At 41.1% G+C, this 13,070-nt stretch overlaps 1 protein-coding gene across 1 annotated transcript; it reads left to right on the forward strand.

Moving 5' to 3' along the window:
• Positions 1–1,596: 1,596 nt before the first annotated feature.
• KCNRG (potassium channel regulator) lies at positions 1,597–4,319 on the forward strand (the record flags this gene model as incomplete). The annotated part of the gene is made up of 2 exons (XM_080361326.1): positions 1,597–2,174; positions 4,073–4,319. The coding sequence occupies 2 exons, from the start codon at positions 1,597–1,599 to the stop codon at positions 4,317–4,319; spliced, it is 825 nt and encodes a 274-aa protein (XP_080217452.1).
• Positions 4,320–13,070: the final 8,751 nt, after the last annotated feature.

Below are 13,070 nucleotides of genomic sequence, written 5' to 3' on the forward strand. Positions count from 1 at the left end.
TAGAACTTTGTAAAATTAATTTGTTTTAAGCCTTTCAGTGAAAACATTTGAAGATTCAAAATGTTTCCAAAACTTTCATATTGTTCATGTAGTTTGAGCACTGGTAAATTGGAAGGTGAAGTGGAACTTTGAAAAACACACTGGTTCTAGATGCTTCTTTCAGTGGTGATTATGGGAATATTATTCACTGTAAATCATTTTTCTTACCAAAATGCAAGGCCAAACTGTGTAATTAGTTTAATGTAATTGTAGAGTAAGATAAGAAGTGTCACTTCCTGAGAGGTCATAGTTAAAAAGGTTTTTTTCTAACTGGGAAGTGGTTTGTAAACAGGAAGAACAGTTGTGATTGCGAAGAGTGCTCTACTGAGAGGCTTGGTTAGCACTGCCCTTCCACTGCAAAATACAGAGCGCATCGTGCGTGTTCTGGAACTGCTTTCTATCTGAGGATGTTACTCCTCACTTGAAATAGATGTATGTATTTTTTTGTATAACCAATTGTCACAATTATCCTGTGCATCCAGATTACTGTAGGTATTGGTTATTGTTTACATGTTCTATACTAAAATACAACTTCAGGGCAAACGTAAATTCTAGGGGTAAAGAAAAATCAGTTGAGGTTGGTCAGAGAAGAACAAACTGCAAGTTAGTACCTACTTTGCAGCTTACTTTTCCAGCATCAAATTGTTGGAGTATTTGAGCTGTCTTGTTAGATCCATGTTTCTCTGAAGCCACAAGTTCTTAAAAAGGGGCGTTAATGTCACCAGTGGAGCGGGCTGAAAGGCAGGTGGGGGTCAGCCCCAGGACGGCAGCTGATGCTCCAACCCTGCAAAGCTGGCAAGTGGAGCAGGTTCTCTCCTTTTGCTCTGTCTCTCCAGATTGCAATTCCAAGAGCTGGGGAGAAAGATGTGGTGATTCCCTGGAACAGAGTGTATAATGTGACAGGAGTATGGGCGCTGTTGGTGTTTGGAAATGCTCTATAGGATTGGGATATATATAGGCTCTTCTACTGTTACTGTATTTTCATGTACCTTGTTTGAGGAGTGAATTGAATTTTCTGACTTAGCAATAGGATAACAGTGATTTAAAGTGAACTGTAAGCTTGAGTTCTCTCAAGTGCCCTTCTTTAAGAGCATATGATACTGAAATATATTGCTTGAAGCACATCTGACCTCTGTTTGCAGTGGCCCTATGAACAGCAATATATTGAATGAAAACATTTAGTTGACATTTCTGGGAAACAAATGTAATGGGTGCCATACTTTGAGGATGTTCCTTGGCCTCTCTTAAGGCTTAGTAAGTTGTGGTGGTCAATTCAGTGTCTTGCAGTAGTCCTTGCAAGCTGTTTGTTTGGAAAATAAAACATTAAATTCCAAGAATCAAAGTTTCCAAGCAACCAAACCCTGCAAACAAAACTATTGTACATGATATTTACATCTTTGTTGCCTGAGAGTCCTGTTGCTGCTCCACACCTCACTCCAAACACTTGCTAAAAGCACTGAATGGTTCTTGCAGCTGCAGGTGCCTTGCCGATCAGGAGAGATCAAGTCACAAACATGTAGATCAGAGAGTTAAAATTCTTGAGTGGCCAAGATAACGATGAGTAATCGAGAGGTGGTCGTTCTGAGCGTGGGAGGTGTGAGATTTGTAACCCGGGCTTCCACCTTGCAGCAGTTCCCAGAGTCCAGGCTGGCACGGATGTTGGATCATGATGACCAGGAATTCAAACTGGTGAATGGAGAGTTTTTTGTGGACAGAGATGGAACTTTGTTTAGTTACATCATGGACTTCTTGAGGACTCTCCAGGTCTCCTTACCTACTAATTTCTCAGACTACCAGAGGCTGCAGAGAGAAGCCGAATTCTATGGGCTCTACCTTCTGGCTGACGTCCTGAGCCAGGAACACTTGCTGAGGCCGAGGTCGGAGATCTTGGAAGTGCGTTTTTCTCTCCAAGAGATGCAGGCCTTTTTCCGGATCTTCGGCTCTTGCAGCACCACTGTTGAGACGCTAGCTGACCAGATCACTGTGTTTACAGGGCAGCAGTCAGGACAGAGCTGGAACAGCCCTTTTTCTTCTCAGAAACCACTTGTTCCACTTCCTTTGGAAAGACCTTCTCATCACGACATGTTTTTTCAGTGTGGTACTGACTGCTCTGCTGGTGACCAGTTTGTGGCCAGGTACCCTCCTCGAGTGTGACTTCTCATTATGGAAATGTCTTCATGACATGCAGTTCATGGAGTACATGCTACATGCTAGCAAAGCTTGTCCTAAAGAAACTATCGGACAGCTGAGAGAAAAGAGAGATGTTTCCTTCTTTCTGCTAGTTTAATGTCATATTTTTTTCTAGTTCTGGAATACCCAGTTGAACTTCTGTTACACTGATTTGCCTGTTCTTCAGCTTTCTAAAATACTGTTCTCAATGCTCATTTTTGAGTCCTGTTGGGTGTTTCTCTGCCTTTTCCTCCTCACTTGCTCTCCCAGGCTTTAGAATTTCAGGGTATCAACGACCTTCAGAAGACTTGAAAAACACAGAGTAAAATTAAGCAAAGGAAGTAAATAAGGACTGAATGACTGGAGAAGCCTACAATCTCCACTAGCTCATGGTCTTTCATATGGAAAAGAGGACAAAGAGAATGGCTCACCAGGGTTGAAAACACCAGTAAAACTAAGATGTCAATTCAGGGACTGGAAAGCTTTTGTAGAGCCTTTTAGTAGTGGGGAGGGAGAAGGAGTAGATTATTAACTATATGCTACACAGTGGGTTTTCTTTGAATTCAGAGCCAGGTTCTGTTTTTATTGCGATTACTGTATATCAGTGATTTTTGTGATAGCAGTATCGTATTCTAATGATAACTTACGTTTTTAAAACAAGCTCTTACTAGATATCCTTATTGTATGGAGACCTGTTCTTACAGTTTAAGAAAATGTAACCTAATTTGTCCTCTGTGGCTGTTAGGACAACTGAGATTTTATGGAAATTTCATTGAAATTTTTCCAAAAGAGTTATTCTCTCTGACTATATGAATCAGCACACCAGTCCTTTGATTATTAAAAAAAAAAAAATAATCAATAAAGATTATCTTCTAGCTTTCTTTAGTTAAGCAAGTAGAAGAAAAGCTACTTTGCATTTGCGAAGTAACATACATTTATGTGCCAAACCTTAATTTTATAATGTGTTAGTCATTTGAATGGACTAACAACTGGTTGAGTAGGTTACTTTCTGCATCTTCCACAGTGAGGAAAATATTTCTGATTCTTTCCTTTCTTGCTTCAGACTTCGTAAAAATTTTCCTTTGCAGATCAATAGAAAAGCTTGTCTTGATTAATGGAACAAGCTGAGTTTGATTATGTTGCCTTTTGAATTTCTCTTGACTTTGTGGTGACATGGACTCTTTCGCCTTTTTTGTGCTTTCCTTGAATGTTTGGTGTACTTTCTGTGAACTCTGGAACAGTTTCACCCCTGTCAGCTTATGTATTTTGGAATGGTATTTTTACCTGACTTCTGTTCCTCCAAATGTCTGGATAGGTTCTTAAACTGTACTTTATATCAAGTAAAATCATTCCAGGCAATGTGAAAATGATTTTCATACTTGTTACCACAAGACCTGCTGTACAAGGTAACTTTGCAATAAATGTCACTGTTTGTAGTGAGAGATCCCGTGTCATGACAGGTGATGCTGTTGGGCTGAATGTGGCTTCTCTGTCCCTCCCATCATTTATGCTTTCTTGAAAAACTTGCAGCACTATAGAGAGCATCCCATTCACCTCCGTGCAATGAAACAAGGTGTAGTTTATCACAGCTATTTCTTAAGCAAGTTTTATTGAGATGCTGAGAGGTGTTTCCTCTAATGCATAAATGGACAAGCTGGGAATTACTGTTCTTATAACAAGTGAAAGAGTTAAAGTGTCCTTAAAGGAGGAAAAAAAACCCCAGAACCTTGTTTGCTGTAAACCTGTGCAATTGTGCTGACTTGCATCATCCAAGGACCTGGTTTGTTTAAAAAAAAATAATCTGATTCCATTCTTTAAGAAATAATTAAAGCGTGTTGTTGTAACTGCTTTTTTCTTATTTCAGGTATGTTTCCATAAAGCCTGATGACAGAAAGCTGATTAACGGTACTAATGTGCTGGGCTTGCTGCTTGACACTTTATTCAAAAATGGATTTCACCTCGTAAGTACCAGGACGGTCTCCAGTGAAGATAAAGTCGAATGCTACAGTTTGGAAAGGATGAAGAGGCCAGCGTGCCTTACAGTGACGGTGAACCAAACCCCGGGGAGCTCCAGGGTTGCACAAGCAAAGAAAGTGCAGAAAGGGAAATAAAACTTTTTGCTTTCGTCTTTCAAAGGTGGAAAAGAGCTTTGGCAGCACTAGTGGCCGTTTTTGCTGGGTTGTTTGAAACTGCAACTATTGAGGGAAGTAACAAACACTTTTTGTTTTCAACTATTGAGGAAAAAACCCCGCCTTTCTTGCCTTTTACCGCTCCACCCTCTTCAACTCTTATTTAGTCAGAGATTCAATCCTGGTTTTGTGGACCAGATTCCAGCATTTTCAAGGGTTTTTGTTTGGGGCTAAAATTTTTATCAGTACTGGCAAAAATCAGCCATTCCTTCTAGAAAATAATTTTTGTGTTCTATGCTAGTCTGTAAGTAGATTTTAAATACATGATAATACATGAAGAAATAAAAACTTGACACAGCTGTCGTCCCAGTGGTTTGGAGAAGTGACTGGAGGAGGAATGCAGACCTCAGCGATTGAATATTGCTTCTCCTTTCAAAAGATACACATACACTGATGCCGTCAGCTGAAAGGGGTGTAGTGCAAACATCCCACGTCGAGTCGCTGTGTGGCTCCAGACATGAGAAAGTGGCTTTGTGAAGCCACCAGCAGTGTTTGTGACATAACGGTGTTACTGTCTCTTGCAGAATACCCCTCTGTCCTCTCCAAAGGCATTAAAGCTGCTCTTCAGTGCTGAGAATTCAATGACAAAGGTCTTTGTGAACAAAGTATCAGTTAATTTTTAGAGCTTTAACTATAAAAAGCATGAGAATGTGATGATCCTTCGGATGGAAGAATTAGTGCAGTTTTAAATAAAATAGTACAAAGGATTTCTTAACACTTGTTAAATGCAAAACATATTTAGGGGGAAGGCTTGGCAGAAGTGGCTTTAAAAGTCTTGGGAATGTTAATCCTGTACAATGCTTTATAAAGATGCCAAAATTACCTAAGGTACCAGGAGAGGTAAGTTAACAAGGCCTTATAAATTAACAACCTTTTGTCTTCCCTTCAAGGCAAGGAAAGAAGATAGCAATAACTTCAGAGATTTGTTACTTGAATCTGACTTTTGTTGTTGATGCATCTTTCCAAAGTTACAAACAGCCAAGTAGAACTCATTTGGGCTTTCCTGGCTAATTAGATCTGGCTTTTCATTAGCTTTAAAAGGTGAAATCTTACTTTATTTGAAGCATCTAAAAATGGGGATGAGTGGTGGGAATCTTCTTGTGGTGGGTCTGCTTCTTGCCCTTGGGAGTTTCAACGAAATGGATCTTCCCAGAGTGCTGGTGCCACTATGAGACATCTCTTGCTACCACTGTGGTGCATTTTAGCTTGACACAAGTTCAGAAGTTCAGTGGCAACAATGGGGTCCTCCTTGTTTGTTCTAGAGCTTTCTGGGTTGAGAATAATGCGATTATGGGACTACATCCACTAACCTGCTTACAGGTTATGTAATAAATGTTGAGGAATGTAAGTGTGGATGCTTTCACTTCAAATAGGATTTTTTTGTCAGTAGTGTCAAGATGTTAATATTTGTCTTAATACAAAGCATTTTTCACAGAACCACCTCACTGGAACAACCTGGGATGTGGTGGAGTCCCCATTGCTGGAGGTTTTCAAGACACGACTGGACAGGGTACTAGATAGTCTCACCTGGGCTCCCTTTTCCACAAAAGGTTGGACCAGATGATACTTTGAGGTTACTTCCAGCCTGGGCTGCTCCATGATTCTGTGAAGGTGTGTCACAGAAGGCCCATCGTAGAATCATTTTGGTTGGAAAAAACCTTTAAGATCAAGTCCAACCATTAATCTAGCACTGTCAAGTACACCACTAAACTATGTCTCTGAGAACCTCATCTACGCATCTTTTAAACACCTCCAGGGATGGTGACTCCATCACTTCCCTGGGCAGCCTGTTCCAATGCCTGACAACCCTTTCCTTGAAGAAGTTTTTCCTAATAAACAATCTAAACCTCCCCTGGTGCAACTTGAGGCCATTTCCTCTCATCCTATTGCTTGCTATTTGGAAGAACAGACCAACACCCTCCATGCCACAATCATGGTGGACTTTGAGGTCAGACTGCTGATGGCAGCGTTGGGGTGACACAGCAGACAAGCTGTGTGGGACGGCTGTCCCAACAGGCTGTTGCACCACAAAGACAATGCTCCTTGTTTTCTAAGTTCATTTTGAGGTCCCTGTACTGACTTTCCAGAAAAGTTCCCATTCCTCAAATTGGGATAGAACTAGAACCAATACTGATGAGGAGTATTGAGTGAGTCAGTGACTGTGAATGTTATTGGTGAAGGGACTTAACCAATTATAGCAAGAAACACAAAGGTGACAACTTTTTACAGGGAAAGGAAAAAGAAAGGACTTCAGGCTGTATTTAAACATCCCACCTTAAACAATCGCTGACAGCAGCAGTGTAAACTGAGAGTAGTTTCAGAACGCCTTGTAGTAACAAAATTAGGCTACTCCACCTACCGCAGAAGTAGTGAATTTATTTTCCGTGCTGTAGCAACCCCTGTGAAAATTGAAGTTTGAATTTTTTGTTTAGATAAAGTGAAAGAAAATATTAAATATTTCAATTTTTAAAAAGCCCTGGAGTTTTACCCTATGCCATCACTCATGCTCCATGGCTTTAGCAAAATGAATGTTTGGTACAACCATTTCAGTAACTATTTATGATGGGCTAGTACTGAACACTTTCTAGTTCCCCTTGTGGGTTAATTTTTATTCAGCACAAACCTTGCTCTATGAATGTAATATTTTGGCTCTGGGAAAATATACCAGTGCAAGTTCCTGTCCTGTAGAGAGCCATACGTGCTTACCTGGACCTTGTGTGACAACGTACTGTGAGGCTACGCAGCTTTTTGAAGCGAAGCACACAAGCATCAGCCAGTTTGGATTCCCAATGTTCTGGCGTTTGCACTCACTTAGCACTGAACTGACAAGTGCCACCTTTTGTCATTTGTGCATCTGCAGGAAATGTGATGAGGCTCTTATACAATGCTTTTGGGTGTGTTTTTATTTTTTAACTGATAGTTGCTTAAATAAGTTTGAGAGCATGTGTATGTGTGTCAGAGACTGGTAGGATAACCATGGCTTTTAATTTAAGATAATTTGATATTAAGCTGGTTTGTCAAAGAAAAGCACCTTGCTGGATTTTGTTGTACAAAAAGTGGAAGCAGTGATGGTAGAGCTCCAGGTGTATCTTCAAGCTACAATTATATGTCAGTAATTACAGAGGAAGGGGTGAAAGCATGTCTGTTTGCAGACAAATGCATATAAAAATAGCATCAATTTACTAGAACGGTCTTCAGCTGGCCTGGATGGCTTCTGCCCTCCACCTTGCAAGATTATTTATGCTACAGTAAAGTGTTGCTGAACCAGGATTGTGATTTTTCTGTGCCTTCTTTGCAGCATGTGCAGCATGCGTATCACAGTTATTTGGAAGTAGTGGCCAATATTTTTTCTGCACCTGCCATTCTGAGGTCCTGAACCAGCAGGGATGCAGCAGGGAGCAGCCTGTGGTGCATCAGCAGCAGAGCGTGTGACGCTGGTGCATTTCCCGCTCTGCTCTGCAATGGTGCAGCCTCACCTGGAGCACTGTGTGCAGTTCTGGGTGCCACTGGGATGAAAAAGATATTAAGCTGCTAGAGTGTCCAGAAGAGGGCTATGAAGTTGGTGAAGGGTTTGGAGGGGAAGCCATATGAGGAGCAGCTAAAGTCACTTTGGTTTGTTCAGCTTGGAGGAAACTGAGGGGAGACCTCACGGTGGCTACAGCTTCCTCACAAGGGGAGGAGGAGGGGCAGGCACTGATCTCTTCTCTTTAGTGACCAGTGACAGAACCTGAGGGAATGGCAGGAAGATGTGCCAGGGGAGGTTCAGGTTGGACATTAGGAAAAGGTTCTTCCCCCAGAGGGTGGTGGGGCACTGGAACAGGCTCCCCAGGGAGGTGTCATGGCCCTGAGCCTGACAGTGTTCAAGAAAAGACTGGACAACACCCTCAGACACATGGTGTGAACTGTGGGGTTGTCCTGTGCAGGGACAGGAGCTGGATTTGATGATCCTTGTGGGTCTCAGGACATTCTGTGATTCATTCTAAGAGAACAGCTGTACACACATAGAAGTGAATGTGGTTGATGGGAGCCCAGACTAGCTATGAGTCTGAGTCATTTTAAAAGCCGCCTGGTCAAAACCAGATGATGCATTAAACTGAGTACTTTCACCCAAATCTTGGCAGGTATCTCACTCTGGTATCTCCCTCTAGTATCTCATAACACAATCTCTGCTGGACCAGAAGTATGTTGTATGTGACTTGGTCATGCTTTTACATTCAACAGAACCAGGAGCTTTGCTCACTCATATCTAGCTCTATTTTTGATTAAATAGGAACGGGATTTTGAAACATTTAGACATTTTTTCCAATGAGGTTGGAATTTGTGATCCCTGACATGATCTACTTCTTCAAGTCGTTGCCAAATTTCTCAAGAGAATTCCTTTTTCCTGGGAAGGTGCAAAATTTGCTGATTTCAGTAAAGTTACTGCTGTATTTGCCTTTTTATTCTGCCTTGGATTCAGTAAAAATGTGCAAACTGCTCCGCTGCTTGAGATGCTTGGAGTTGATGGCCGTAGTACTCACTTACAGCCCTCAGTGAGCTCTCTTCTGCTCTGACACACAAGAGGACCACCAGAACAGTAAATTCACTAGAGGGGAAGGAAGCTAAAAGGTAAGAACACCATCATTCCATCCTACACAGACTGAAATTTACATGGCAGAAGTAGATAAGAGAGAACAGCTTGCTGGATTTGCAAAAGACAGATGATTCAGCAAGACACCACCTCATTTGTCTTACATTTTCTTTCTTATTTTAGTCACTTTTCCCTCTTTCATAGTTGGATTTCATCCTGTATTTCTATATTTAAGACTATCAAGGGCTTTATCAAAACAGTCCTCTGGTGCCTGTTGGATATCCCGACAGGACAAAGACACCACACTTTTTTTGTCCCACCGTTCTTGCACCGTGTTGATTTCCTTTCATAGTATTTGATTATATTTTTGTGCTTTTAAGTAACTTTTTGTCCGCTTCTTCACATACTGGGAAATTCTCTTATGTCCTTCTGATGTCTTTTGGTGACATGTCATTTATTTACCACATGAATTGTTCAGGAATCTGCTGATACCAGGGAGGAGAGAGTCTGACGTGAAACACCGTCCTGTTCTTCAAGTATTGATTTCAATATGACAATTCAGGAGGGTTTTTGTTATTTTAGGAAGTGAAGTCACTGCATTCTTACAGGTTCTACCGCTGGTGCTCCTAAGACTGTATAACTGATTAAGACCAGAAGTTTAAATAAAGCTATTGCAGTTTATACTATGCTTAGACTAAAAAAAGACTGATCTCTTAGTGCTGGTCTTAGTATTGGGAAGTTTTTCCCTTTACTAAATAATTCCAGACTGGTTTTCGCTTCCATGCGTAGTTGAATCTCATGAAAATAGTAGAAGGTTCCACCCTAAGATGAAGTATATGAGGAATTAATAGCTATAGGGCAAAAGAATGATACTGAGTAATTGCATCTTGCCCTGCTTCTAGAGGCTTGCAAACAGGGGTAGTAACTTCTGCTTCTGACTTCGGAGGAGCTTTTCTCCACATTGGGCTGTTCCCACTTTTTACCTATTTTAGTTAGGTTCCACTTTTCCAGTGTTCAAATATAGCTCGTATAATCTGAGCTGAGCAAGGCTGATGTGCTTTTGTCTGTCCCTCGAAGTGAAAAGCCAAAGGTATGTCCAACACAGACTGGGTGACATTCTGTTTTGATTCACAGCTGAATTCAGTAACAGCCACCAAAGTGGATCAGAAATCCTCTTTGAGATCACAATGAAGTGTTCATAACTTTGATTTTTTTTTTTTTCTTAATTTGTTCCCAAATTGCTGGAAAGTGTTACTGAATATTCATAGGGAAACAAGCTGGGAGGTATCCAAGAGGGGCAGGGAGGCTCTGCCTCTTACTCCTTCTCTCTGTTTTCTGCAGAACAATTGCCAGGGTTTAGCTTTACAAGGTTTATTTTTATTGATTTTCAACAATAAACAGTGGGAGTATTTACAATAAAAGATTTATAGTGCATCATGAGGAAATACAACTCCCTACCAAATATTATATTGATCTATTCCCAGATGCTACTGAAACAGCGTATAAAAGCCCAAATCAAGCCCAGTGATGGAGAACTTCCTCTCTCCAGTGACAGATGTGTATGACTGTTACGTCTTCAGAAAACAATAAAAGGGAAGGGAGTGACTCTGCTTCTTTGACCGTATCTTCATCAGCCCAGTTAAATCTGTCAACTCAGTGTAATCCACATAAATAAAGAATTTGGGAACCAAGGGTACTGCTAGTGCATCTGAAGACTCCCATTCTTTGAAGCTGCCTCTCCTGCTGCAGTCAGGCCATAATTAGTCACAGAAGGCCTTGTTGTGATGAGTAAATGGATGGACCAACAGCAATTTGAGTAGTCTGGAACTGGCTGAAGATATGCCTGGAGCCCTGAATATTCTCAAATGGGTGGGTGGGATGTAAATCACCAATCATCGCATAAAATACAAATAAATCTGACTTCTATTAAAAAAAAAAAAGAAAAGGAATGTCGGTTTTCTAGACCACGGTGTAGTTTCTGCTGAAATAACCCCCTGAAGTGTGATCTGATGTGTAAATTTTTCCAAGAATCCTTCCTCCAGTTCTGCTCAGTTTCCATTCTAACGCAATGGTTCAATAATTGGTGACTTCTTTCTGGTCAGAAGGATGATGGATGTAGCCCTAAAGGTTAGAAACAGTGATGTGAACAAGTCTACTTAAGAGAATTAATTTAGGGCTTTGCTTTCTAAGCAAGTTTCTGCTACAGCAGTCAGCTGAGTGCTTGCTGAAACTGTGAAGAATTAAAAGTTGCAACATTGTTCCATTCTGATTCTCCATTGGGGGAAAAAAAAGGCAGAAGATTGGAAACATAAAGTCTGGAGTTTTACTAGTAATTTGGAGTCAGGATCTCAACTTCCTTTGATTTTCAAAGGCAGTTTGTAGCTTTCATTGAGGGCCTTCTGAAAAGACTGGTCTACAGTTTTGGTTTTTGTTCCCCAGTGATAACTAAACTGAGTAATAAAATAATTGCTGACATACCATTTTATTGACAACGTTGTATTCGACAGCAAACAGAAAGCATGCTGATTCTCACGTCCTTTAATCTTTGTACCTTTTTACTAGCTTGCTGGTTGGACTGGTCACTGGTGGAACAGAGGAAAAGGCTACATGATAAGGGCAGGCAGAGATCCCCAGGAGAAAGCAAATTCACTTATTTCCCATTACAGAGAGGGAGTTAAGGGATAAAATTCAGCTGGAAAGAGCTGCCGCCTTTGTGTGAGCAAAGAGACACAATTTATTGTATTGAAGGGAGGACAGTTAACAGAGCTGTCAGAAATGTCAACGCCACTGGACAAGGAAAAGCAGAGTATCTTATGGGGTGAATGAATGGGTGGGCAATAGTTGCTAAAGGAACGTGAAAACAACACAGAATGAGCGACTTGTGTTCATGATACTACAGGGCTGTTTTATTTTTTCCAATGTATTGGGTAAGTGTATCTGCAGAACATCTTACACCAATGTTTTGCATACCGAAGAACGAAATTTCTCTCTCGGAGGTCAGTTCTGCACCTGCGCTATGAAGTGAAACACTGTAGGATCTGGCCATAAGGTGGGTTAAACACGTTGGTACCTCACATCTGGAAACAGAAGCTAGGCTTCTGGTGGCCAACCAGACAAACTCTGAAAACCAGAAAATCAGCACTGCTTCGGCGGTGCTGGGCTTATAAGCCTCCTGGATAATTACTGGATATGTACTGTTGATGGCCTTTGTTTCCATTCCAGTTGCATTATGGTGAGCAGTAACCCTGTTATTAATAAGTTCCTAATTTTCCATAAACTGGAAATGTGTCTTCTGGAACACAACGTTTTCTATTTTGTTTTCCAAATTTGCAAATTGATCCTTAGGCCATACAATTTTCCTTTGCTACCTATTATTGTTCAAAACACTGTCTTCTGAAGATGGCATAGTAATCTGTGGATCCCTGGAATACACTAATGGCTTAATGGTTAATATGCCCATGATGAGTATGCAAATGAAGAACTGTAACTCCGTGGTACCTGATGTAACTGAGATTCTTCTCCCAGCTTTGGTTGGGCTAATGATGTTTTCTGCTGTTATTCAATAAGAGTTTTCTTTGACAACTGAAGTGTCATAGTGCGATCCATAAGCAGTCCCAAGATCTCTACAGATACACGTGGAAATGGATGGGCAAAAGATCATATTTTTGCTAGACTCATCATTCATTTCAGATATTCTCTACAGAACCTTGGCTCGAAAATGCACTAACCAACCGCTCTGTTGGTTATAGCTTCCCCTACAAGCTGTGCTGTGGCAGTCTCTTGTGCTTAGCTATTGAAAACCCAACACATGCTCTCACTGAACCCCTGAGGTAGGCTTGGAGATTCAACAGAAAAGCTGAGTATCACATGAAATTGTACAAGACCAAAGGAACATCAGTCTGCTATGGTTTTCATCACCTATGTTCTTTGGAGGCACCTGTGCTGACTTCTTGTCTACTCTCAGTGCCAAGATACAGCCATGAGTGGAGGATCTAATGACAGTTCATAGGAGTTCACATCTGAAGCATCCAGGACATGAAGATGTGGATTTCTGTTCATCTGAAATAAGTGGTGACAAGCACACAGACCCTTTACTGGAGGTG

Source organism: Nesoenas mayeri, assembly GCF_963082525.1.
Source record: "Nesoenas mayeri genome assembly, chromosome: 1".
NCBI lineage: Eukaryota > Metazoa > Chordata > Aves > Columbiformes > Columbidae > Nesoenas > Nesoenas mayeri.